This window comes from Tympanuchus pallidicinctus, unplaced genomic scaffold (assembly GCF_026119805.1).
Source record: "Tympanuchus pallidicinctus isolate F22 unplaced genomic scaffold, pur_lepc_1.0 scaffold24, whole genome shotgun sequence".
Classification (NCBI taxonomy): Eukaryota; Metazoa; Chordata; class Aves; order Galliformes; family Phasianidae; genus Tympanuchus; species Tympanuchus pallidicinctus.
Window position 1 is genome coordinate 5,507,489 of NW_026294741.1, and position 27,702 is coordinate 5,535,190.

The 27,702-nt window shown below is 44.2% G+C and overlaps 1 protein-coding gene across 3 annotated transcripts in view; it reads left to right on the forward strand.

The window, feature by feature from the left end:
• Positions 1-27,702, forward strand: part of AP2B1 (adaptor related protein complex 2 subunit beta 1) — a 64,555-nt gene that overhangs the window by 4,509 nt on the left and 32,344 nt on the right. For all 3 annotated transcript variants that reach the window (XM_052688546.1, XM_052688548.1, XM_052688547.1), the window contains exons 3-12: positions 139-244; positions 1,599-1,734; positions 3,457-3,702; positions 14,233-14,423; positions 16,308-16,529; positions 17,242-17,362; positions 19,454-19,549; positions 23,730-23,845; positions 24,738-24,903; positions 25,396-25,494. In XM_052688546.1, coding sequence (XP_052544506.1) covers positions 139-244; positions 1,599-1,734; positions 3,457-3,702; positions 14,233-14,423; positions 16,308-16,529; positions 17,242-17,362; positions 19,454-19,549; positions 23,730-23,845; positions 24,738-24,903; positions 25,396-25,494 — 1,499 coding nt within the window. The remainder of the gene's footprint in view (positions 1-138; positions 245-1,598; positions 1,735-3,456; positions 3,703-14,232; positions 14,424-16,307; positions 16,530-17,241; positions 17,363-19,453; positions 19,550-23,729; positions 23,846-24,737; positions 24,904-25,395; positions 25,495-27,702) is intronic.

The window sequence follows — 27,702 nt, forward strand, 5'->3', positions numbered from 1 at the left end:
TCTGACTATTTCTATGAGCTGCTGCACTGGTTTCAGTGGAATAACAGGCCAGAAGAATAACAAGTCACTTTCATGCTGCCCCTAAAGCCAGACCTTTTTCTTCTCCAAGAAAGCTCAATCCTTTCTGTTTTCTCCCAGGAGAGATTTTTGAACTGAAGGCTGAACTCAATAATGAAAAGAAGGAGAAAAGGAAAGAAGCTGTGAAGAAGGTTATTGCAGCCATGACTGTGGGGAAGGACGTCAGGTAAAAGCAAATTTCTTCCACTTACAGCACTTCTGATTCCGCTGGGCCTCCCTTGGGTGTGCTGGGCACACTCCTCTATCATTACTTGTCATAGCATAAATTTACAACACACTTTAAAATGAGTGTTTTTAAAAGAGGACCCTTGAGATTTCATCATGGTGGCTAAAAGGTGTAGAATCATAAATGGCTTCAGTTGGAAGAGAACTCTAAATATCATCTGGTCCGAACCCCAGCATAGGCATTTACCATCTGATGTGCTGATTCAGTGCTTCTCTCCCTTTTTGAAATAACCAGAGAGACTTGCTTGAGTTGAATGCTTTTTCTGGCTTCCCTCACTACTGGAATCTGCTGTAAAGTCGCAGTAGTCCTGGATTCGTGACAGTAGGATCTGTTGCCACGGAAATTGAGATAAGGTGGCAAATTTAGAATCATGACTTCATCATGGAATGGAGAAACACACAAACTGTAAGGGAGAAAAAGTAATGTTTTTGCCCACAGTGCTTGACCTTCAGCTTTAGATCTTTACAGCATACTGGAAAGCTGCGGATATCCTTGTGTAGTTTTCTGCTTTCCTGTGCAGGGCTGTTTAGAAATTGATGCTTGATATTTGGGTGACACTCAGCTTATCAGTGTTTAATCTCCTAATCATGTAAGGTTTTGCTAGGCTGAAATTTGTAAGGTTCTTTGTAAGTGCCCTACACTACCACAACATTTTTAAGCATCTGTTTTAGTTGTTGGTTAATTTCCAGGCCTGATATGGTGAAGTTTCTTATTGGTTGAACTCTCCAATTAAAATTCTTTAAAGAAATTGCATGAATTTTTACCTGTTCCAGGTGTGGTTAAGTGATTAAAGTGTTACAAAACTGATTGCAAACTGATTAGGAAGGTGTGTGGGGACTGCTGGGTCACGGCCTGAACCACTGATTGAGCACCTGGGGAAAAGACCTGGTCAGCCCTGGGAGCACAGGTGAAGGAAGTTCAGCTGTGAGACTGGAAGGAGTAGAGCCAGGCTGCAGTTCTGTTAGACCTCATGTAAGGGTTGATTGGCACTGGGGAAGGTTCTCTTTGTGGAGATTCCTCCTTGGTGAAGCCTTCCCCTGCTAGAATCTTCTGATACAGGTGAGCAATTTTCTTCCCTTCCTTTGTAGCATCTTTCTATTGTGCTGGTCCTTCTGTCATCACACCTTTGTCGTAACACCTTTCCCATCGTATCGAAGTGACCTGTCATTAGACTGCACAACAATTAGAATTGAACTCCAATTTTCTTGGCTTCTTTGATATTGTCACTATCCCTTTGTGTATCCAGTAATCTCACTGCCTTTTCTCAATTCTTGTTTCACACTTATCTGTCCAGCTCTCTCTTTCCTGATGTTGTGAACTGCATGCAGACTGACAACCTGGAGTTGAAGAAGCTGGTGTATCTGTACCTGATGAACTACGCCAAAAGCCAGCCAGACATGGCCATTATGGCTGTCAACAGCTTTGTGAAGGTAACTTGTTCCCATGAAAATGGCCCAGCAGAGAGATTGCCACCATGTTTCTTTGTCCATCAGTCTTTCTGAGCCGTTGTCTACCTCTGCTTTTGTACTGGAGTCTCTGGTTTGAAGTTGTGTGTATAGAGGAGCAGGAAATAAGGAGTTTGCAGGCTGAGTCCAGCAGATCTGGGTCCTGTTCCTGTCTTGCTGCCTCTACTTACTGCAGAGGAGATGACTTACATGTCCTGAAAGTGATTATGAGAGAGCAAGCTCCAGGAAAAGCTGCTTTTATCATTTTGCTAAGCATCGTTACAGGCCACCTTCTGTCACTGGTAACAGAACATTTATTTTTCATCTTCCAGCCTTTGTAGTAGCTCTGTCGTACATATACCTAGTTCTTTGAATGCCTCAGCAGTGTGCCTTGTGGAAATCTGTTCTCTGGTGAAAATGAGAGACAGTTCAGTGGAAAATAAGTGTGATTGCAGTGTTGCTTTTAATTCTGTTGTCAAGTCCTTATCTAGGAAGTGTTATTTCAGTCCCATGTTATGTAAGTTAAAACCTGGCACTTAGAAAAAAGTTTGAGACTCCTCTTAACGCATTACAAAATCCCAGAAACCAGGGAATGTGATCATATTGTGAGTTTCTGGTGTGGTGTGTGATGCTGGAAGAGGTGAGAAGAGCAAGGCTGAGAGCAGCTCTGTTCTGCCCAGGATGATGTCCCTGTCTCCACGTACAGGCTCTTGGAAAGAATTTTGTTGTCTGTCATCTCTGAAGTGTAATGCAGTTAGAACAGACTAACAAATATAGCCAACATTTCCCAGTGCTTTGCTGTTCCAGGCAGAGAAATGTAGAAATGTCTGATGTCCTTTTTGGCAAGCTGAGGGACAGGCATTAGTATAGTGAAAATGTTGGCACTTGTATACCTTAGCTCAGTGATTCACATGCAGTTCACAGTTCGAAGTGGTGAATGCTCTGGTGAGAGATGTCACTTTGAAGTGGATGTGGTCGGGTGTGTTTCAGCTGTAGGATGTGAAAACAGTGAAAGATAAGTGTGCAAAGTGCTTCTTGTAGATCATTTTGCATCCATCCTGTTATAACCTGACTGCGGAACAGGGTTGCTCAGAGATGTAGATAGAGTGGGGGAGTAGATGAAGAGTTCAGCTTTAAAACCTACTGAATTTTTAGAATGATTGTGTGGATAAATTATGTGGCTTTGAAGTATAATCATCTCATCAGAAAAACACCTCTGGTGTCACCTTTTGGTTCTTCCTGTACTGCTTGTGTGTAGACCTGTTGGCCTGTGAGAAATATAACTGTCACAGTTATATATATCACTGGATAGCTGTCACGTTGTGTAACTGGTTACTTCTGCCATTATATTCTTTGGTTCCTTTAGACTGGAAACTGTATTTTGCCTGCAAGCAGCCTGTGGCTAGCCTTTGGATGCTGAGAGGTTCCTTTCCAGCATAGCTGTGTTTTAGGTTTGGCCGTGATGAGGGAAGCTTTGTCTGGGGAGAACTAAGGGAAGCAGATCACAGTGTAATGTTCTGTGATGGTATAGAACATTTCTGTGAATCTGTTCTACCTTTTATCATCAATCTGAATTAATTGCCTTTTTGAACACATAATCCAAGAGGATGCCTTTTGTTTGAAATAAGAACGGCGTGATTCTGGCTGCGGGGAAGATATTAGCGATGATTGTCGCAGAATTGATGACTGTGTTCTTTCCCTTTGAAGGATTGTGAGGATCCAAACCCTCTCATCCGTGCTCTGGCCGTCCGCACCATGGGATGTATCAGGGTGGACAAGATCACAGAGTACTTGTGTGAGCCTCTTCGCAAGTGTCTGAAGGATGAAGACCCTTATGTTCGTAAGACTGCAGCTGTCTGCGTGGCGAAGCTGCATGACATCAATGCCCAGATGGTGGAGGACCAGGGATTTCTGGATTCTCTGCGTGACCTGATTGCAGACTCGAATCCTATGGTAATGTACATATCCTGGCAGTGCGCTGCCTGAATTGGAAACAGGCAATCAGGAATGTGAAGGCTTCTAATTGCAGTTGATGCATCGTGAGGAATGCATTGATTAGGGAATGCTTTCTGCTTGAGAAAATAGGAGATGCCCGTTTGGGCTTTTGCCTTTTTTGTCTATCTTGAGTGCTGCAGCAAAAGTTTAACTTATGGTCTGATGACTCAGAAGAGCAGGGTGAGAAATACTTTTTCTGATGTTCCTACCATGGCTACAGCTTGTAGCCATTGCCTGCTGAGGCAGGGCGGATGAATTCACTCGCTAATGCAGATAAATCTCCCAGCCTGTAATGAGGGGAGGAAATTGATGGTGTTTTTCATACAGTTTAGATGAGTTGTCAGAGCAGAGGTAGAGGTCAAGACCAAGAATTTCACAGGGTAACTTACCCACTAAATTGTGTTTTCACAGATGCTTGATGTGGAAATGGACCTTTTGTCATATGTCACTGTTACTTTCTAATCAAAATATAGTGGGTTTTTTTCTTGTTCAGCTCTTACAGAGCACAGATCTGACGGACCTATTCTGAAAGATGTCATGTTACGTGGTTATTATGGATATAACAACATATTCTATGGCACATGAATCAAACCACATAAAGCAAATTGCTGCCCTGGGGTAACTATCGTTGGGCAGCCCTGAATAAGTCAAGGGTGGGTGGTGAGGTACTGACCCTTTAGCAGGGAGTGAAGGCTGTGAGTACATTTCTTATGGCTTTTTAGTGGTGCTAAAACTGAAAGTACCTGGCTTTTACAGGCATAAAACAGGGAGCATTGGTGCCAACCAGAAGACAGAAGCACCTATTGCTGCAGTCTCTTTTCCAAGCTGTTCCCTTTTCTTCCCTCCTTGAATTTATCATGCGAGGCTTCTGTGTGCATACTCATGACTACTTGGAGGTGTTCCCTCTACCTGAGTAATTTTGAGGCACAAGGAGAACACCTGCTTTTTATAAATGGGATGTTGAGAGTGCCTTACAGCCTCTGAAGGTACTTGGTTGGGCTGCTTTAGTTCCACTTAAATACTGGCCTGACCTTCACTAGTTCGCTGCAGTGATGGAGTGTACTGTGAGCAGGGATATAACCTACTTCTCTTAGCCTGATTTCCAGCTCTCTGATTTTCTTCTGCTGATTCTAGCCTTGTGAATGTGAATTGAGGAGCTTAGGCTTGAATAGATGCAGTACTTCAGGAGAAATAAATAAGCTTTGTTTGCCCTTTCTGCGTTTTGATCTCTGTAGAGTGATCTGTTCTGGTAAGTAAACCATAGGCTGTTAGGAGAGAACCAGTATCTATTTTAAAAGCACATTAATACTGACTGAAATGAATGGAGAGAAGGGTAGAGATACCAAAGAGTAGTTCATGCTCCATTTGTGAAATAAGCCACCACAGTAGCACAGAGATGCCTAATAAAACATGATCAATTTAAACTTATGAGCTCTGTCTGGGTAACAAAGATGAGCTGGGTTGGAAAAGCCTTTGCAGCTCTACCTTGGCTGAAACCCTACAGGGTCACAGAACCTGCATTGTGTCACACTTACCTGCTCATCCTGAGGCTGTGTCCACATCAGGAGAATGCAGGGGTGATGGTGATGAAGAGGAGAGGCCTGTGGTGTGTTTTCAGATCTGCAGGCTTCAAGAGGATTCTTGCTTTTGAGGGTGCATACAGAGAGATTTTTGTCAGCTTTTGGACTCCTATAGGTGCTGACTTAATACACCATCTAAGCTGATTACAGAGCCTGAAAGTTCCCATTTAGTTTAAAAAAGCGAAAGTGTCAGATATCAAAAAGAAAGATCAGTTAAGAGTGGTATAGATACATCTATCCTCGTGGCACATTCCTCTGCAAATGGTGCATCTCATTCATTGCAGCTTACCTAAACTCATTCGTGGCTTTATTAATATAAATGCTTCTCTTCTTTTGATGACTTATGGAAATGGGCACATTAGGCATTCAGTGGAGCAGAATGGGTTTTAGGCAGGAAATCCACACTTGCTTCTGTTCTGAAAAATGATGATTTTGAGCAGGAGTTGAAAATTCCTCATGTTGAAAAATAGTCTTTGAGAAGGGTTTGGTGTGACTTTGTAATTGGCTGCCTGTAGCACGTGAGTAAGCACTATCTATTCAAGCTGGGTGCTGTGCTGAATAACAACTCCATCCATGGCTTGCTGATTGCCTTGTAATTGTGTGGAGATCAGGATGCATGCTTCTGTCTCTCACATCACCCTCATTGTAAAGGTGTCCAGTGTGAAGCTGGAAGTGACCTTGTCAGAGCTATTTTTCTCTGTATTTTTAGAACTGGTAACTTATTGCCATGATATCATTCCAAAAAGGGGGTGGGGGTTTTGAGGGCGTTGCTGTGGATTCTGTTCAAATGCTGAGGGTGTGTAGCCAGGGTGCATTTCTCCTTAACTGGGCTTATTGTTGTTAGGATCTGGCCTTTGTTCCTTGAGGATGTACAGGGTATGCTTCTGGATGGAGCTTTATCTGTGGTTAAAGGACCAGCACCTGAATGCAGTACAGTAGCTCTCCAGCTGCTTCTGTGGTCTCACTGTGGTACCTCTGCAGTTTCTCCTGGGTGAATTCAGCTTTCTAATTGCATCTAGGTGTCTATGAGTACATATGACAAGGTACTACTGGCTTACTGTGTTTCAGCTGATGTCTTTCTTTCCGTGGGCAGTGGGCCAATAGCACATATGAGGATTTGCTTCAGTTACCAGGTGGTTACACTGCAAAAGTTTGGTGGATGGAGACCTTAATCTCATTTTGCAGGTGGATCTAAATTGCTGTGAGTTGCCTTTTGTTGCTTGTGGTTCTGCTGAAGTTTCCTCTGTAGATAAACCCTCACTGCTTCCCAATATGTCCCACGACAAACACTTTGTCTTCAGCGCTCAGCATTTCTTTGTGAGAAGCTCAGCAGAACCAGGCCTGGATGAATATAAAGCTAGAGGCTGGCTGCAGGAGGTGAGAGATTGGTCTCCTATGTGTCTACTGATGGCTAAAGACACTCTGAAATCCTTCAGAGGACCACCACATTTCCTTTATCCTCATTCTGTGCTCTGACACTTGTGAATTGCATTCGATGACTGATTGCTATGAGAACATTGCACACTCCAAGCTCTGGTGATGGAGAACAAGGCCACGAGATGGCAGCAGCTCAAAGCAGAACCAAATCTGTTCATGGCTGCACACCTTGTTTTGTAACTTGTTTTGTAGTCCCCTTCTGGCTTTTATCACTGTGCTTCTTGGTTTTCCTCAGAAGTGTAAATGTTAGCAGAAAAGCATAAGGGGAAATCCATCATAAGCCTTACTGGTCTTTTAATATTTGAATGGAATAGCCTTTCTTTTTCTGAACACTTCTGATCCTTGACCTTCTAGGATAGCTCACAACCTGTGGGATCGTTTCCTTGTCAATCTGTGCTAGCCACAAGACTCCATTTTGGTTGGTGTCATCTTCTCTCAGTTCTCTTATAGGTGCTATTGGGTTTTTAATTCCTTGTAGCACTTCTTCCTCCTGTTCTGCTTTGTCACTGTGCTGCTCTGGATGACAGCTTCCAAGGTGTGACTGTTCTGCTCCTGTGTTTTCATGGGCTGTGTAGACATACCACTTATCTGCTGTTCAGCAGTGTCATGTTTAATGCCACCTATACATCCCAGTTTATTGGAAGGAGCACTGTTGGGAATCGATGTGGAGTAAACAGATCGTGTAACAAGATGATTAGCAAAGACACCAAGCGTATGGAACGGAGTTACTCTTTTGTTGTGCCTTTTTGCATCTGTTTTTAGTAAGCTGTGCTGAGAAGAGGGTCTCTTGAGCCTGGATAACGAGCAGATGTGAGGTTAATCTTGATTTAGTCAGAATCACCTCTAGCAGTATTGACTTTCCATAGCTCACAGGCTAGACTGAAAGCCCATTGATCTGTATCACAGTGCTTTCTTGACTCTCCTGCTGTGACTGCGAGCTCCACAGGTTCCTTCTCTGCCAAACAGAACCTGAAGTATACATTTGGGCTTCCAGTATGGCATTATGGATGAAGAAGTTCCTCGCTTTCTCTTTATTAGTTGCTGGCAAGCTGTTTGTCTGTCTGAGACTGTATACTGGGCTATGGGACTATTCAAAAGCAGCTTTACCTCCTGGGCTGCCCTCTGCTGTATGTTGTACAGGAATATTGCTCCTCCTTGTGTAATAACATCAAGAAACTGCTGGTGGTCCTTTCGAGTCCCGACAGGACTTTGTGGGTCTGGTCTTGTACAACATCATCTTCACAGGGCTCTTTGTAGGCCACTCCTGCCAGTTACCTTTCTATCTATCTGAGAAGCTGAGAACTTTCTTTGCAGAAGGGCTGTGGTTGCAGAGGAGCATGTATAAATAGGGGTATGTTAATGTGTGTGGAGGGATGCTTAAAAGAGGCAACGTGGGAGATGAGCAGGGAGTTCAGAAGCCTCTTTGCTTGTGTGGCTGCGTTGCAGCAGTCAGACTGCAAAGACTTAAACTGGGGGAGAAGGGAGGGCTGCCACCCCGCGCTGATGGCAGGGCTTTAGGTTGGGTTTTTGGGTTGGGTCAGGCTGGCTGAGCAGCTGGTTGTTTTCCAGGTTGTCACCTTGAAGAGATCTGAGGGAACTGTGGGCCTCTATGCAGGATTTGATTTTTGGGTAGGCCGAGGGATGCTGGTTTGGGGTGGATTCTGTGGAAGCTGTTTTTTCCCTTCTGAATGCTTTCAGTCTGGCAGAGATGCAGTGCGTTCATACAGTAATGCATGAATTTCCACAACTCCCAGGAGTCTGTCCTTACAAGACCCCTCATTTATAAACCTTAATTGACAAATTCATCCATCGGAGACCTGTTTCTTTCCAATTACTGCTGCCAGTGTGTGTCTAATTTCCCAAGTGTTAGTCTTGCCCAATAGATCCTCCCAGGATCTCTAATATCAATTTGAGTGCTGGGAAATTTTGTTGCCATGTGCCTAGATGTTACACTTTCAATCAGAACAGACACTTCTAGCTACTGACCAGCACTGTTTGTCTCAAAACTCTGTACCTGTGATGCTTTGCTACCCACCAGTCCTCCCACTGTCAGGGCTAAATAAGGTTTTGACTGGTGGGCTCTCTTCTAAAAAGGCTGCTGGGGTGAGAGAGCCCTGTTTGCCACTGGATGGTGCCAGGAAGAACCTCTGCAAGGGAAGTTGCAAAGGGCCTTAAAAAAAAGCCTTGTGAAAGAACTGTTCCTGGTATGTGATGGTGACCCTTGGGATTCTTGGGAAAGCATGGTTTCCTGTCTTACAGCCAATGGATCCTGATGCTGCAAGACCAGAGAGTAGGAGCAGTGTTCAGTCTGCTACAAAGTGCTCTTTTTCTGCAATGCCTCATAGGAGCAGTGAAGCATAAAAACCACTGAAGACGAGCTGATTGTGGGGAGCACAACACTTTGCCTTCCCTGCCATTGCCACCTCCAGAAAAATTCATCCCACTTGCAAAAAGCAAGCAGGAGGTCTTTCCCACGCCTCCCAGGCAATTTGCAGTTCTCTGGTTGGGAACTGATTACTTATCCAGCAGCTTATCAGAGCTTCAGGTACTGAAGTACAGTCTTGTAGAATGGAAGCAGTGGAAGATGAATGCCTACTCAGAGCCCCGTGCACGTGAGATGCTATTTTCTAAGACTGCGTGTGGACTGAGGATGTGTTAGTCTTCCAGGGTCTTAATGTGAAGTTATACACACGTGTGTTAATTATGTGAAATATTTAAATAGGCTTTCTGATTTATTTAGGCCATTTTTTATGGTCTTGGACCACTTCTAGGGATGCTAACTTAAAGGGGGCTTGTAGATGAAAAAACGTATAAACAGTGCTGGGGTGTCTAGCTTTTAGAGGAAAGAGCTTGTCTATGTTGGTACCCATTAAGGACCTTTCAGACTCACTGCATCACCTGTGCTATGCAGACAGGCAGCCCCATGAAATACACATCCATGCAGATGCCCCCACCACCCTGCTGGAAGGCCGTGCTCCGTGGCACGAGCACACCATGCAGGCTCAGTGTACTGCTGGAAAATGTCAGCATCTCTCTGTATTCTCAAAAACATCACGTGGTGCCTGGCTGTTTCGAGGCTGGGAGCCTCCAGCGAGGTGGCATCTTTTTTGAGCTTTTTGTTTTCCTCCTTTTCTTCATTTCTTCCTCGTTTTAATGGGATGGTGCGCCAGAGGTTCCCGTTAAGCAGCAGAATGTTGTATTTCATTAACTACATTACACACTTGGTTTGATTTCCAATTAGCCTGGGATGCCAGCACAATAATCTGATTGCTTTGACTCTTTGGCGTTCTAGATCCGCCTAGCTTCCCTCCTGTTCCCCCACCCCCTGCAAAGCTTTTCTGTGTGGGCTGGCAGGCAGACACTCGGGTTTTCACCCACCCCCTTCCCTCCTTGTTGATGTATTTTATACCATTTGCTCTGAGCTAAAGGTTTGAGCTGCCAGGAGGAATAACTGGCAAAGCAGAGCTCTGAGCTCTGCAGCTCCCTGCAAGTTGGAGCCAGACTCTGGGGCTACACAGGTGGGGGTTGTTTGTAGGTGGGTTTAAAAATGTGAAGTTCTCATTAAATCTGTAGCACGGTCTTAAGTGTAGGGTTTATTTTTTAATAAGAGCCTGTGAGATTTAGTTATCTTGGTACCAGTGACACTTCTCCAAGTCTAAATTTGTCAGGAAATTCCAGCCAGAAAGCAAATTTATTGTCATTCGGCTCAACTGTGCTCTGAAGGGATGTTGCTGTGACTGCATTTGAATAGTGTTGACATGTAGTGGATTGATTTTAAATTAGCAAGGCAGGGACCTCAGATGATGATGGTCATTACTGTTTAATCTCCAGTCTGCTCTTCATTTGTACTTTCTGGTTGATTTTTAGGCTGATTTTCATTGGTTGGGATCTGTGAGCTGTGGTTTTCGTTTTGCCAGGCACATCCTCACATATATGGCCTTATATAACACACAGCATATTTGTTCAGGCTTTTTTTTTTTTAACTTCTTGTTATTTTAGAAAATGGTGCTTTACAGTGCTTACACCATTAATCATTGTCTCAGATTTGTTATAACATATTTGCATACAAAAATGAAGTTAAATTACAAGTTAAAGCTTTGAAAAGCTATTTGTGTTCTTTGTTTGGATTCACCTGTCTGTGAGTAGCAAGCTATCCTTGCTTCTGAGAACCAAGAGCCCACACTAGATGTTAGTTTGGCCTTTTAGTTTGTTTTTAGTTGATGAAATAAGTCCTCCAGCTCTCAGCTGGTTTCCCATTCCTTGGAGCTGGCTATGTGTTTTTTAGAAGCAGAGAGCAGTGTCTTGCTGAAGAAGCCCATGGCTTGCTTTTGCTGCTCAGCTGGGCTGTGACATTTGCTGTGAAACATCTGTTGCTGATCTGATCTTACAGTTCTACACCACGTGTGAAGTTTTACCTTTACTTTCCGTATATTTCCCCCAATGCTGTCATTGCTACTTATTTTCAAGGTGAAGACACTGTTGTGTGATTTGTTTTATCACTTTGTACCTTGCACTTGTTCAGCAGACAGACTTGGTTATCTCATATTGCTGTGCCAAGGAAGAAGAATCAACCAAGTTGAACGCAAGTTCAGCCTTTAAGTTGTGGATTTCCTTTAGCCAAGTGCTGCTGAAGCTGATAGAGATCCATACCTCCCCAGTAATGGCCAGAACCCCATGCTGTGGGCAGTATTTCAGTTTAGGTGTACATGTTGCCTGAGCTGTCACTTGATGAGAGCTGTGGGCAAGATGGGAGCTGTACACTGGGATGGAACCGTGCTGTTCTGGCTTGCTTTGCTCTGAGTTCTTGTCTCATCGTGCATCCAGGGCAGCACCAATGAGGAGAGGTGAGCAGGCATACTTGAACCAGTGTTTATGTTGGACCCATTTCTGAAATCTGTTTTCATTTCAACTGTGCTGTGGCTGTGTAAAAAGCCTTGAAGATGCTAATTATTTTTGTTGGCATACTATAACACATCAATATGTTCAGTATGAATCGCCAGCAATTGCTTTTTTATTTTGAATCACTGTTGCTTAAAGTTTATTGAAAATATTCCCCATCCCCTTCCATCTCCTCTTTAGGTTCATTTATCTTTGTGTCACCAAGCTGACAGCAGCAGTGCTCTGCTCAGGTAGAAGGTGAGGACCAGCTGTAGTTGCACACTGTGATACTATATCCCAGCCAGCCTGGCAAAGCTGAGCTTCTGCCTGTGTTTCACAGCCCCTTCCAGTCCTTTTTGTGGTGCAAATCAGAACATGGGCAGCAGGCTCCTTAGGCATCATACCATCTCATGCTCACACGTATGGGTGCTTCTGATGAAAGCCTGACACGTTTCATCTGGTGGATTGCCATTTAGTGTCCCATCCTCAGCCTTCTGTAGATTACAGCGTTTATGCTGCCATGCTAGTTGCTCAAAAAAGCCCCAAAATCACTGTATGGCCTGGGTTGGAAGGGAGGATCCTTGAGGATCACGAATCTCCTGCCCCCTGCCCCATGCAGGGCCACCAACCTCCACATTTAATACCAGCCCAGGCTGCCCGGGGCCCCTTCCAACCTGGCCTTGAACACCTCCAGCGATGGGGCATCCACAGCCTCTGTGGGCAGCTGTTCCAGCACCTCACCACTCTCATAGGAAAGAACTTCCCTGACATCCAACCTAAATCCTTCCTCCCTCCACATAAAATCATTTCTCAAAAGATCCTAAAAGCAAGCAAGCCCTTGCTCACAGCACTTTCTGAGTTGGAGCCACTGCTTTTCTGGGTATCCTCTGCCTGTGGCAAACTCAGGGTGATGGACATGGCTTCCTCTGCAAGGGAGGAAGCTTCAGCACAGCTGCTTTCACTTGTTCTTGCCCCAGGGATGAGGATATCCACATGGACTAATTACTGCAAGAAGTCAATGCCTGGCAGCTTGAGTTCATTTGCCAAAGCACAGCCCTCTTCCATTGCACAGCTGACAGGTATCTTTCTGCAGTGCTTTGGTTCTGTCACTTCCTTTTTCTTTTTTTCCTCTGTTTCATTTTATAAGTGTTTTCTTGTAACAGTTTTGAACTTTTAAGTTGCTTTCATGATTCGTCTTCACTTGAAAATTTCCAAACTATAATGAAATTAAAATGGTCTTCTGCTTTGGTTTTATGCTGTGTCACATTAACCATTCAGGAATTAGGCAAATTAAATAATGTGACAAATAAGCAGCACATCTTAATAAGTAGCTCATTAAAGCAGCATAGGAAGGCAGCAGTTCTGATTGCTAATGGTTTTGGTGATGGAAGGCTCACTCAGCTAATGAAATTCATCAGACCTTGGATCGGAATCTCTGACCTCTAGGTGTGAAATGCAAAGCAATCAGCATTGCTTCAGCAGTGACTTTGGAATACATTGCTTTAATGACAAGCAGTGATGGGAGCAATGCACAGAATTTTGTGGTTGTGCTGTTCTTGTTTTCGGTGTACTGCATCAAAACCCTTTTTAATCATCTAAATGCAAGGGTTTTAATAAGATGCTTCTTTGACTTTAATCCCACAGGAAGTAATGTTATAAGGCCCTGTTTGAGCAGATTTGCTCAATGAGTTAGGGTGACATTGTATATGTTGCAGTATGTCCTCAAAGCACCTCTTCATAGGGCATTCTGATTTTGTGTCAAACTTGGGCTTAAATTTCTTTTGGTTTCACGTTAGATTTTGAAGGAAATAGAAGAGTCTTCCCATCTCTTGGATTGGGCTGAGCCATATGCCACAGGGCTGCCAAGGGGGTACTGGGCAAGAGGCATCCATTCCTGACTGAGTACAGTGATTAGAGGCTTTGAGACCCTGACTGTGTCATATAAAGAGAACGTCCTTAATTGGAAATGGACCCACTTGGATCATTGAATCCAACTCCAGCTGAGCACCTGATGGGAACAAGGGGAGGAGATGATGCTTATGGGGGGCTTGCTGCAGGAAAGCCTGTAGCCTGTAGGTGAGATGCTCTCGTTGATCCACTCAGATGCTCTCGTTGGGCACTCTCAGATGCCATTGCTGGCCCCCTCTAGAATAATGTCTCTGGTGAAGTTCTGGTCCCAGGTCCTCATTTTATCTAGAGACAACTTTAATTTCTGTCTATCATAGACAAAAACACTTTCAGGGTGTAATTTCTCTAGCAAAATGCTCTTTACGCCTGTGTTGACTTCTCATATATATCCTATATTTGTCATTAGCCCTTTCTGGCTGTGATGTTGTTCTTTCACTTCTTCCCCAAGAGACTCAAAATTTCAGCATAGTGTAAGGTTAAAGTTGGGCTTTGGATTCTCAGAGTTGTTTGTAAGGTTGTACTGGGTCCCTGAAGGCTGTGATGACTGTGGTGGCTGCAGCTGCTAACACATGCCAGGATCTCCAAGTGTCCCATGTGTAACCCGTGCTAAACCCAAGTTAATCCCCGTCGAGCTGCTGAAGACACAGTAGCAAAGAATGCATCTCCTTGTCTCCTCTTCTCCCAGGTGGTAGCAAATGCTGTTGCTGCTTTGTCAGAAATCAGCGAGTCGCATCCCAACAGCAACCTGCTGGACCTGAACCCTCAGAACATCAACAAGCTGCTGACAGCTTTAAATGAATGCACAGAGTGGGGGCAGATCTTCATTCTGGACTGCCTGTCCAACTACAACCCCAAGGATGATCGTGAAGCTCAAAGGTACGTTTGATCCTGCTCTCACATGGGCTGCTTGCATGATTTGGTAGCAGAGCACTTGCAGACTTCTGGCATTGTCACCTCTGTGAGAAAGGCTTGTAAATAAGAGGGCTGTGTGTTCTAGATCTCAAACAGTACAAAAAGTCTTGATGTAGAAGTTTAAAAGGGAGCTGAACTCGGGGGATTTGAGCTATTGCTGGTGAGCTGCCACTTCCCACTGCAGAGCCAGTTCCTATTTCTTACTGCTCTTTTGTGTTTTCCACATAGGTCTGAGGGCTTTCATAGTATTTTTTCCAATTAAAAGTTAGTCTGTGGTAGAATAAAAAAAAAAGTTAAGAAACAACTTTAAGTTCTCCTTTTTTCTTCTATTTTTAACTCCAATAACTAAGCTAAATGTGGAGACCTTAGGCGTATGTAGTGTGCTTCAAGCCTCTTTCTGGTCTATGTCTGAAATCACCAAGTCAGATTTCATGCCCAAGACAATAAGGAACCAGAAAGGACAATTACTTGGTGTAGGGGAATTCTGAGACTTGATGTATTGCATGTTAACAGTTGGGTGGAGGGGAAGGAAGGAGCACAAGCCCATAAACAAAATTTAGTCAGACCTGCTCTGATTTGCTGCATTTCTCTGTTGACTCTTCTTTTTGAAGCACAAGAGATAATCCAATAAAAAATTTCTGCCAGTAGTCTTGCTGCTTTTTTTCCACCTCCCTCTTCCTTGTGCTCTAAGATTTTGTGCCAGAAAGCAGATATTAATGAGTGCTAGCAACCTGCAGAGATCTCCAGAGTGTCAGGCCAGCATTATCCTGGCTTTGTAAGAGGCACCACTAGTTTGAGCAGCTCTGAATATCCCTGAGTTCCTTATCCTTAATTCTGCTGGAGCACTGTACAAAACTGTGTGGGCAGTAATGACTCCTTTTCTTTTGGAGCTTGACTCTTAGGGTCTGTCTTATTTCAGATTGAAGAGTGGCAGCACCTGCCTTTGTAGGGTTCTCCTTTACAGCAAGGCTGCTGTCACTCCCCTGCACATGGGGAAGCTGAGGCACAGTGAGCTGAAGAGGCTTCGGCTTTACAGGCCATCTTGGGCAGTGGCATCTAAGATCTGCTCTCGTTTTATTTCAGCCTCCTGTGCTCTTCCCTTAGCTTTACTGCCTCCCTTCCAGGGTGGCTGAAAGCAAATCTTTCAGAGAAAGAAACTTTAGGGAGGCACAGATGGGAATAAGGTTGTTCTGGGTTAGCAGTGTGCAGGAGGGGGTGGGAAGGAATGTAACAGATGCTGTCAGAAAGACCATATGAACCCAAACTTCCTTTCTGCTTGGGATGGGTTGTTTAGGATGCTGTTGAATATAGGATCCACTGAGGCAAGTGATGAAGTTGAGTCTTGGGAGGATATTTAGGTTGCTTTTTTCCTGTTTCTTCAGAGTATCAGAAACTGTTTTTTTAGAACCAAATTGTTGTAATGGCAGAAACTTGTCTAAAGGCAAGCAAGCCTGAAGCATGTATCACCTCTGAATGATTACATGGGGGCTAAGGTGTTTTTCTGGTAGTGGTTTTGTTAAAGTTGTTTCGTAAGTGACAGATGAGATTACAGAACTTGAAGAGAATACCAGGAGGCAGAAAAAGCCAATAACCAAACGTCCATTGCTGAGGGCTGGAAGAATTTGAGTAAAGTGTAGCAGGAGAGAAACTTGAAGCTGTGAAAGAAGTCATTCTTCGCTTCCTGCTGTGTTCAGGAAAGCAAGGCTGTCTGCCTGTTCTCTGTAAACAAAACCAAGTAGAAGTGTTTGAGGAAGGTGTCTTTAGCTGTGTGCATTCTCCAAAATTCAGGTAAGATCTGAAATATTTTGAGATTTCTGGATTAAATGTGAACCCCTCTTCTGTCCCCAGTATTTGTGAGCGGGTGACTCCTCGGCTGTCCCATGCCAACTCAGCAGTGGTTCTGTCAGCAGTGAAAGTTCTGATGAAGTTCCTGGAGCTTCTCCCCAAGGATTCAGATTATTACAACATGCTGCTGAAGAAGCTTGCTCCTCCACTGGTTACCTTGCTGTCCGGAGAACCTGAAGTCCAGTATGTTGCCCTGAGGAACATCAACTTGATTGTGCAGAAAAGGTAAAATCTTAGTTCCTGGATGTGGGAGGACATCTGCTTTCCTTCTGTTATTTTTATACATGTAGAACTGCCTTTAACTCAGGTTCAGCCTCCTCAAGGATTGGATTAAACAGTCTTGTGACTCTGGAAGCTTACATAAGTTGTGTCGTTGCAGAGACTCGTGATACCAGTGACACAGTACTTTGTTACCTGTCTTTTTCTCTTCACTGCATTTTAAGTGCACCAAGAAGTGCCCTCCCACCAGACTGTAAATCAGGTTGCATGCAGGGAGGAGAGTGTAACTGCATGGGTCATAATGACCTGTAGAAACTCAGTGTGCTTTATCCTATTATCTTTCAATGTGGAAGAACCAAGCTGATAACATACTGATGTTGTTTTTTCACCAATTTACTCCCACTTGCTTGAATACTGCCTATCCTTACTGGAAAGGTGGGACAGCACTTTGTGATTGTGTGTGCATGGCAGAGTTCCTCTGCAACGGCAGAAGTATTTGCAAGTGGAAGCAGGAAATGAATTTGTCAGTGGGATCTGCATAAAGATCTTTCACTGATGACAGTGATACAAACATCAGTGCATCATAGCACTGTGCACAGTGCTTGGCTCAGCAGTTCAAATGGAGGAGATGTGATGTAGATGTGGTTAGATAGACCAGTTAGAATGGAGCCTGTTGTTTTGACCAGTCTTGGGTGAAACGATGTTATGTTCCCTTCAGGCCTGAAATCCTGAAGCAGGAAATCAAGGTGTTCTTTGTGAAGTACAACGACCCTATCTACGTGAAGCTGGAGAAACTGGACATCATGATCCGCCTGGCTTCTCAAGCAAACATTGCCCAGGTCAGCTCAGCAAGTTCTAACAGACCCTGAATGTGTTCTGGGCATGGAAAAACCCTCTGATCCCTGAAAGAGACTGTGCAACTATCACTCATGTTGTTCTGCTGTTAGGCATCACTTTCCCTGTGCTCTTTGCAGGGAAGAATTGGAGTTTTCCCCATAATTTCAGAACCAAGATTGTGACAATTAGGTAGATCATTTTACAAATTATGATTCTGGGTGAAAAGCTCCTGTCAGTGAGTCACTGCTAGAGCTGAGGTTAGAATGAGAGGCTTGTTTCCAGTAAGAGAGGTGTGCCTTTAATGGAGGCATTAGGTCAAACATTACTGAAGTGTGAATTTCAAGTGTATTAGTTAAATAGTTACTCCCTTGTATAGGCACTCTTCAGAGCTAAAATAACCTTCATCTTGCTTAACTTGTTTGCAGAATGGGAACATCACAAAGCTAAAGCTAAGCTGAATTGAAACTACTTTCTAGTTTAGATTCTCTTTGAATGTAATATAGTCTAATCCAAAGCCCTTAAATAAAGTAAGTGTTCTTGAGTGCCACTCTGGTCACAAGGCCTAATGCTAATGCAGAATGATTAATGCCTCTGGTTAATGCTATTATTGTCCTATCCTAATTATCAAAGAGCAGCTTCATTTAATGTGACATTTTTAAGCAGCTGTCTCCACTGTGTGTTATCCTTGTCTGTTTGGTTTTTGTTTGGCTGGTGTTTGTTTGTTTGTTTTGAACAGAGCAAGGTAATTCCATGCCCCTCTTGTGCTGGCTATGTGGAAAACATTTTAAAAAGCAGTTTCCATGAGAATGTAGGCTCCACACCAGATTTAATGCCTAGTGTTTAGATAATGCAGGCTGTCTGGATGAAAGGCAGCGGTGTCTGGAGGACAGTGTCTCAATCTGGGATCTGCAGAGAAGTAAATAAATCCCTTCCTGGTTCTGAAGAGGCATTCCTAAAAACAGCTCAAGCTTTGTCAGAAATGCACGCTGAAATGAGACCCACTGAGAGCAACCTTCTGCTCCCTTCTTCCCCGTGCAGCTTGTTGAGACGCTCAGTCTCCATGCCTGCTGTATCAGGCAACAGATTGCTTGTATCTGAGGTTCTCAGATTCAGGCAATATTTGGAAAGCACAGACTACTAAACCTGAGTGCTAAGTGCTGCGCAACGTAGATCATCCAAGGAAATAATAGGACTTCAAAACACAGATGTCCTGTCTTCTTCTTGTAGATTTATTTGTCTGCAGTCTGGCCCTTCAAGGCTTCTTTATCTTGTCACTGTTCTGAGCAGTTGGCATTGACTACAGATTTTTCAAACAACCGTCTCGCTTTGTGCTGCCTCACTTCTCCTTTGTCATTTCTTTTTGACATCACCATGATGTCATGTGTGACATGAGCAACCGAAGTGTGAGATTTTGAGAGCAGATAGGTTGCATGGGGTATTTTTGTTAATGATTTCTTGTTTTAAGGTAAAGTCGCTTTTTGCTGTTAGATCCAAGTGGGTCCTGGTGTAAGCCCTTGTTCAGTTTCCATTAGCAAAATAACTGAAATAGAGGCCTAAATCTTTAGAGGAGGCAAATCTTTATATTGTTACTGGTCCTTGTATGAGTCTGTTCCATGATGCCTTTGAATCCCTTCCACTTCTTTGACCCAGTAAGGATGCATGGGTTCATCTCCATGCAGAAAAGCAGAGAGAAAAAGAGCTTTGCATGCAGTGAATGTAGCACAATAAGTACAACAAACTACATAAAATCTGTTTGTGAGGTGTGTCAACTCGGTGTCACTGTATCTTCAGTGTAAGAGGGATTGCAATGGTTAAGTTTAGCAGGGCTGATTTTGCCCCCAGTTGTTTGTCAGTGGGAACTTGGAGCCATCTTTTGGCTTCAGCCACCCTGAATCGAGTCTGCCTGCCTAATCCAAGCCGTATTTCCTCCCAACAGCACTGCCTTCAGAGGTAGAGATTGATATCAGGGTTTTGACAGTGTTAGCTTTGGATGTGCATGGTTGGCTGTGGAAGAATACATCCTGCTTGTGTTCTGGTGTTTGAGTGGCATCCCTCATCAGCCAGGTGTTCACTTTGACGTGCTTTCTTTGCAGGTCCTGGCAGAGCTGAAGGAATATGCTACTGAGGTGGATGTTGACTTTGTTCGCAAGGCTGTTCGAGCTATTGGACGCTGTGCCATCAAGGTTGAGGCAAGTACCTGAGGCTTCAGGTTTTCCATGCTTTTCTGACTCCAGAACCAATCTCGGGCTTCTTTGTCTCATTCTCAAGTCATGTGAGGCTTCTTTGCTCCTATGTTGGTGATTGAGTGATGTGGATCCACCATACCTGTGGGCACGGCCCCAGCAAAGCAGCAGGGTTATGAGCTCTGGGTGACTGTATCACAAGGGGGGTCTGCTTCTCTCAGTCCTCAGCCTGCAAGCAGAGCAAGGCAGCAAAATGGTCAGAGATGAAGTATGTTACTGTGCTGGCTTCAGTAGAACAATGACTGCTTATTCACAAGGTCCTCCTTTAATTGCTGTGACCTGATCTTTCAAAGGGGGTAGAAGAAGAGAGTGAATGCAGAGGAACTCAGTATTAAATGTTTTATGTTCCCCCCCCCCATTTCAGCTGAATAGAGCAGAGTTACAGAGTCTTGTTATGGAGTTAGCACTGAAGAACAGCTTGCACAAACATGGAGTTACTCTGTCTAGTTTGAAGGTCTCTGTAGTTGGTGGCTTCATCTGGAGTGTGCTCTCTAACCTAGCTGCTTACACAAATACTTCCCAAGAGTCTTTGCAGTTACCTGGAACAACACTTTGAAACATCCTCTGCCAGCTCAGCATTCACCAGAATGCTCATAATAGATTTTTTTTATTAATGCTGGTCCTGCTAATTGGCTGAATTTGTAAATAAATCTAGGATGCCTGACAGGAGCTCAGAATGGCTGTGAAGAGAGAGATGTCTTATGCTGTGGTGTTGATACTTTCCACTAAACTGATAAACGAGTGCCAAATGTCACATAAGGGGTCTAATTTCAGCTGAGCTCATTTAGCTCTTGCTAAAGCATGTTCCCATGAGCACTGAGCAGCAGCAGGTTTAAATAAAAACCTCATCATGCCTGGCTGAGTGCAGTGTCAGAGCACAGGTGTCCCTCATTTCAGTTAAATCACTGGTAACCTGCATAAAGAGGACACTGACTTTGTCCCTCTGAGAGATCTACTGCCTCTTCCCACTCAGCTTTCTCTTCTCCCCTTCAGCTCCTAGAGGTTTATCACTGCAGTGGCTGTTCTTTTAAGTGGGACCAACTGAGCTGGTGATCACAGGTTCAATTCTGCAGCTCAGAACACTGAGTGCTCCCTCTGTGTTGCCTGCAGCCAGGAAGCTGTCTGGAAAAAGCCACAGTAGTGACAGTAGGAAATGCTACTGAGAGGTTAAAAGGAGCTGGTGGCAGCCTTCCTGTTGGGGTGTTTGTGCAGGGCAGGGCAAGCTCACCTTACTTCTCAGTAGGGGTTTTCTCACTAGGGCTTGGTCCTGCTATGTCCTGGTTTCAGATGGAAGGCGATGTATTCTGACAACACTGTGATACTCGTAGAAGTTTTTACCCTTTCTCACTCTTGTCCTTGACGCTTTTTGTTTCCATCCCTGATGCCATGCATTCAATTTGTAAAGAGCCAATAATAACAATAATATTCCATGGATCAACAAATTGGCAGTGACCCTCCAACTATATAATTGTGAAGCTCTCAGCAAGTAATGTTAACCTTGTTGTTTTTTTAGCAGCAGTCCTTTGAAGTCACTAGTGCTAAAGATGAGGTCTGTTTACTCCTCTAACAAGAGCCAGACTTAAGAGGGCAAACACAGAACAACTCATTGCATGTCCTCATCTCTAGGTTAATCTCTGTCCTCGGTGCATCTGTGTTTACTAGAGGCTGTTTGTTCTGTGAGTTATGACTAATGGAAGAGCATTCTCTCAGCCATCGGTGTCCAAGCTCCCAAGGCTTAAAAGTCTGCTTTTTGACATAGGGCACAGGCAGCAGGAGCTGCTGATGAATGAGTTTTCACAGGGAACCTCAGCTCTGCCTTCAAGGATTCTATCTTTCGTCCAATTATCTCTCCTAGAAGAATAAGACAGTAAAATAAATTTGTCTGCTGAGCCGTTGAGCAAGTGTGGCAATACCTTTGTTGTGTAGCATAATGCTGTGAACAGAAGTAGTGTTTATTTTGGAAATGTAAGCAATACACATCCTGTACAGCAAGATTAAGGGATCTTGCCCTTAAGTCATCGTGCTGGTTTGGGGGATGTCAGAACAAACACGTTTTTTGTGGGTAGACCAGTTAGGGTCAGACTTAGCTTTGGGTGTACCTACAAGGTACGGTTGGCTAGCCAGACTTAGTAGTATGAGTTGAAGGTATCTGTGGTGTGCTCTGCTGACATCAGTGGATGAAGAAGCTGTCTGATCTTAGCTGGCTTGGAAATGCAGCACTGCTCCTCTTCTTCTCAGGCCTCTGAAGAAAAGGAACTGCTGTAGATGTTGTACAAAGGGTGAGCCCTGTGGAGCAACAGAGAAGCAGCAGGAGCTGTGTTAGAGGGGGATTTCTTGGTTCCAGGAGATTTTGCCAGCAGATGAGCTCTTGGAAATCTTTGAAGTTTATGACTGTAATCTGGTGGGCTTTTGGTTACCACAGCAAATTGGATGCTAGTTGGTTGTCCTTCCCTGTGCCAACTTGAGAATTGTTCTTTTCAGAGCACTCTTTCATCAGTTTGCAGAGCAGTGCAGTCCCTGGGAACATCCACCTTCACACAGCAGTGTGTTTACAAAGGATGGGGTGAGCAGGGCTGTGTTCTGTTATGGGGACTTGAGAGCTGCTCTGTGCATATGCCCACATGAGAGCTTCCTTTCTGAGGGACTCTTGGGCTAAAAATCAATAGTGTGCATTTCAAAGTGAATGTTATGCTCTTCCTAGAAAAACTTCATGCTTCGAAGCGTCTAAAGAGGAGAAAAACAAGCTATGATGTGCTTTTCCTTGAAATTTTTGACTCGTGGATCTGTGCTAGGTGTAGAACCAGACAGGGCTGCGCTGCTGAAATTGCAAACAGCAGCTGGTGCTGTAGGTACTGGAGAGGGGAGTTGGGTAAGAACAGGTTTACACCAAGTGCCCTTAAGATCAGCTGTCATCATGGCTAGTGATAGTTTTGGGGAAACTGGTAAGAGGTGAAATTGCAAGGTCTGTGCCATCCGGCTTGTAAGGAGTGGGGTTCCCATGAAGGCAGAGCGAATGCTGTTTTATAAGGTGTCTCCTTGGCTGATCCCCATGCTGACATTGTCACTGTTTGCACATGTTCACTGTATTTGTAAGATAGCATTGCTTTAGTCACAGGGCAAAAGATCACAATGAGGTTTTGGTCTTTGCTTGTCCTGAATTTAGCTGTACATGTTGTCAGGATTGTCCTTGATTGCCCATTCTCAAAAGCAACTTGCTTAAATGTCATTTTGCTTCTCCTTCTCTTGCCCAGCCTTCAAGTGCTGGAAAAGCAGGGGGGGCTATTAGATCACTTGAATTGAAAAATCCACCTGCGGTGCTGTTGTTTGTGCCCTATGATATTTGTCTCCATCCTGAATGCTTTATGAATGTTCTGATGGCAGCTGCCTAGGCGGTGTCATGAGCAGTCTGCTTCTCACATTAATCACCAGCTGTGTAATGAGGCTTCTGCTAATAGCCAAATCATTGTCCCTGTTTCAGACTCTCTGGTGCTGGAGTTTGTTGCTCCTGTGTTGTCCTGCCTGCTTGTGTTACCTGGGAGCAGACCTCCATGAATCGATTGCTTCTAATTCCAATCCTGACTCCTGGAGCGTGCCACTGACCAGTCCTTATTATCCTGTGGGGTCTGTGGCTGAGTGTTATGAACTGCTTAATATGAAGTCTGCTTTGGCAACAGCTGTATTTCTGTTTACAGCTGTCTCTTCACGAGGTGCTAGTGACTTCACCCCCAGAGCACAGCACCTGATGCTGATCTGAGCTGCTTTTTGCTGTTGATCTCGCAGTGTATTTGGTGCATGGTTTTATCCGTCACCCTCTAGCTTCTCCAGACATCTTCCAGCAATTCCTGTCAGAAGTCCTCCAGCCCTGATTGCTTTCTTAGCAAGTCAGGGCTTGCTAAGAACAGGAGCTCGAGTCGGTTGGTATCTCCACTGTTCAGCAACCTAAATTCCCTGGTTAATACACTGCTGTCACCTTGCAGGTTTTTTGGACACACATACTGAGTTGGTAGCTATAGCACTTTTATTTTTCCCCTATTGGCCCTTTTTCACATGCATTCCAGGTTTCTCAGCATGTGCTGTGAGAAATATTTCTTCATCTCGTTTTAATTGTCTTGTTCTGTTCATCCAGCAATCTGCAGAGCGCTGTGTGAGCACACTGCTAGACCTCATTCAGACCAAGGTCAACTACGTCGTCCAGGAGGCCATTGTGGTCATCAGGGACATCTTCCGCAAGTACCCCAACAAGTATGGAAGTATTGCAGGGCTTTTGGAAACCTTTGTCTGCTAGCACCACAGTACAGCAAGGCAGAACCCGCTCAGCAGAGCCTAGCAGAACACTGAGCCCGGGTGGCTGTCTTTCTGACAAGCAGTGTCTGTTCTTGTCCTAGCTGCTGATGTGATGCAGATGTCAGCTGTAGACAAGACACCAGCCTGACAGGTTGAAATTGAACTAGCTTTCTCCATCAGATGTTCTCTCTGGCTTGGGTAGCGCCCAGCTTATTTTATGCCTTCATGCAATAAGGTTTTGTTTCTTTAGCTGTAAAGCAGTGCGGCAGTGTCTTTCAGCAGAGGTTTTGTGATCACCTAAAAAGTAATACAAGACATCTGTGGGTCTTTCTGGCAATTTCTGCTGTCAGTTACAAGATAGATTGTGTACTTACAGCAGGGATACCCACGCATGGGAACAGGGGAAGCAAAATAATTAGTGTGGGGTATTGTCTGCTTTATAGCAAAGCCTTTGGGGAGTGTAATATCCAATTCTGGAGTTGCTAGTCTGAAGATAGTAGGAAGGCTGTAGGATCTGATACAGACTCATTTTGAACATTTGGACACTTGGATCAAATGTTCCCTTTAGCAAAATGGAAGGGGAGGCAGCTTTGTCTTGAGTACCACTTCTGGGTGGCCTTGCTGATTAAAGAAACTGCAAAGCCCTTGAGGATCCTGTGAGGTCCTGGCACTCGGATTGGAAAAAGCCTGGGAGTATCTTCAATTGATTGAAAATGCTGCTTGTTTCATGTTGTATAGAAATACAGAAAATTGTAATTCAGTACAGGATTCTCTGCAGAATTGTGGGCTGAAATGAAGTAAACGTAAGTCGAGTTCACCCCGGTAATTCACGTGTGCTCTGATAAATCAGGTATGAAAGCATCATTGCCACTCTGTGTGAGAATCTGGATTCCCTGGATGAACCAGATGCCAGAGCTGCCATGATCTGGATAGTGGGTGAATATGCAGAACGAATTGATAATGCAGATGAACTGTTGGAGAGTTTCCTGGAGGGCTTTCATGACGAAAGTACTCAGGTACAAATTGTGTTACATGTCTTATCTGTAGTGTTTCCTGTAATGTGTGTGTGGGACTGACTGCAAATGTTACTGCAGTGGTCAGAAAACAGCTTCCAATAAAAAGTTAAAGCTTTACCTAAAACAAAACCCTTAAGACAGAAAATCTGCAGAGTTCCCTAGATGTATTTTTTTTTTTTTATGGAAGGATAAGACTAAACTTCCTGCATGTTGGGTACTCCTTAAGGAATGGCCCTACTAAGGACCAGGATGTGCAGAAGAATAGTGATGAGATGCATCGAAGTGTGACATGAACCTCGGTGTTCTGATCAGGGTCTTGTTTGCAATGTGTTTTGCAATGGAGAAGAGTTTAAGTTTGATTTTACTGGATTTCCCTGACAGAAAATGATGTAATGTTGCAAAGCGTGGAATTTCATGCTAGCAAAGGATGTTGAGACCTGGGATGCTTTAAAGCAGGCTGACTGATCTTCCTTTTGTGTTCCTTTCTCCTAGGTGCAGCTCACCCTTCTGACTGCTATAGTGAAGCTGTTCTTAAAAAAGCCTTCTGAGACACAGGAGCTGGTTCAGCAGGTCCTCAGCCTAGCCACACAGGTGAGCCAAGATGCACAGTGAACCAAAGTCCTCCAGACCCTTTGCTGGTCTGCAATCCAGCGTATCCCATCTGCTAGACTGATCAGCTGGGCTGGTATATAGGGTTCAAGCATGTTCTCCTCTCTTCCCAAGGGGAGGGGCTTACCTCCATTTAAGAACTGCTCTGTGCCTGTTACCATGCCATCTGGCATCTTCTGTCTGCTTCTTAGCTCTTACTTCATCCTAAATCACTCTCCTTTCCCCAGCAAATGAAATGTTAGGGACAGGGTAGAGTTTTGAAAAAAACAGAATGCTTTCTTGAAGTTGGCTTGCAGTTAAAACATCTGCATCAATGACAGATGGAAAGGACCAGGCAAAGACTTTGTTCTGTGAACCACAGAGTTCAAGCAGTGCTGTAAAAAGAAAAGAAATAAGATTTAGGTTTTTTCTTTGTACTTGGATACCATCAGCCAATGTGGCAGCTTTGTTGGAGACTATAGCAGTGGGTTAAGATCCCAGATTCATTATGCATGAGGAGCTGTTTTGAGCACAGATCACTGCAGGTAGTTCTGGGCTTGAGCTGACAGACAGAAGTGCTGTGCAGTTCTGGAGGACAGAAGCAGAGAAACTCTGGTGGCAGAAGCAAGCAAAACTCAAAGAGAACTTTCTACACTCTGTGGCTGTAATGACTATGGCAGCACTGCAATGGAGTGCCCCCAAAAAATGATTTACTTTCCAGATCTACTGTACCAACCGATGAAAACTGTCCTCAACTGCTATGGATGAGTGACAACAGACTCCAGGTTTTCTGCTCCAGCGCATTCACCACTGGCCTTTCGGTTCTGTTTGTTGCAAGAGGTTATGGCCATAATTTACTTACACTTCTGTTTGTGCTTTTTGGGGTGCTGCATTTGGCAGGGATAAGAAATCCAGCCTGATCTTTTGCTTAACAGCATTCAAAATCTGCTGTAAGGAGACTCTGAGCTCTTCTTCGGGGAGGGATGGGCGAGGGGCCAGGTGTACCATTTGTCTAAGCCAACAGAAGAAAGGTACTAAGTGTTAAAACCCACTCTGCTGAGTCACAAAATACTTAATGGCACCCTAGGACTACAATAGGCGTCTGTTTTTTCTCTGTTTGTCACAAATGTTGATTCAGTCTGGCTTCTTGTATTTCATATGAATAATAAGTCAATGTAGGATAACTAGCTGTAAAACACTAAAAAGCCTTATGTTTCAGGGTCTCATTTCTAGGTAGAGATGCTGTTTTTTCACTTGAGTGGGAGAGTAATTACACGTGTGCTTCTTTCCCCAGCTTAGGTATTGTTGCACTTTGAGTGCCTCTCAGGGTATTGTCGGCACAGCAAACTGCAGGTGTGATTGTAGCAGAAGTCAGCATAATCCAGCCAACGCTGGCAAAAATAGCAATAAAGAAACTGGGGGATGGGAGAGAGATGTGTAGCAGTGATCAAGATCCCTAGCAAGTTCTTAATCTAACAGATGGCGCTGACCTTCTGTAGCATTATTGCTGTTGTCCATCTGACATAGGTGGGAACTAAGTGTGGGTTCGTTGGTATGCACTGCAGGTGTGCATGCAGACCCTGGAAAGGGGAGAATTGGAAAGGAACAATGAAAGGAAAAATTGAAGCCACTTGTTCCAATAGATTTATCAAAGATGCAGGTCTGTTTACCTGGCTATAGGGGAAGAAACAGTTGATCTTGAGTCTGTATGTGCCTGAGAGTCGATAGGAGCAAGTGGTCATCTTTCATGTCAGCCCTTGCAGAGGCCTTGTCTGATCTTGAGCTGCGTGCTGCAGGCAGGATGAGGACATTCCTGTAGGAGTTTGAAAGGACAGTAGGTGAAAGAGTTCATGACTCCACCGTCAAACTGAAAAACAGCACTGCAGAGAAATCTTTCAGTTGACCCAGACACTGCATCCAGGTCCTTGTGAGCCAGAGGAGTTTACCATGCTCAGCCTTATTACAAATAGAGGTTTTGCTGCGTGTCTGTGTATGCCTCGAGGCAGAGGGCAGAGGAGGAGGTTATAGCAGGTCTGAGTGAGATCACAGGAGAAGAAATAACAAGGAGGGAAGCTAATGAGCTGTAGGATATGTTAACAGAATTTTATAGGAATAAAAACCAGTTGCATTTATTCTGTTGTTCTACTGATATGGAGATTAAAAATCCCATCTCTTTCTTCAGTGAGCAGTTCAAACATTACACTGCAGCAT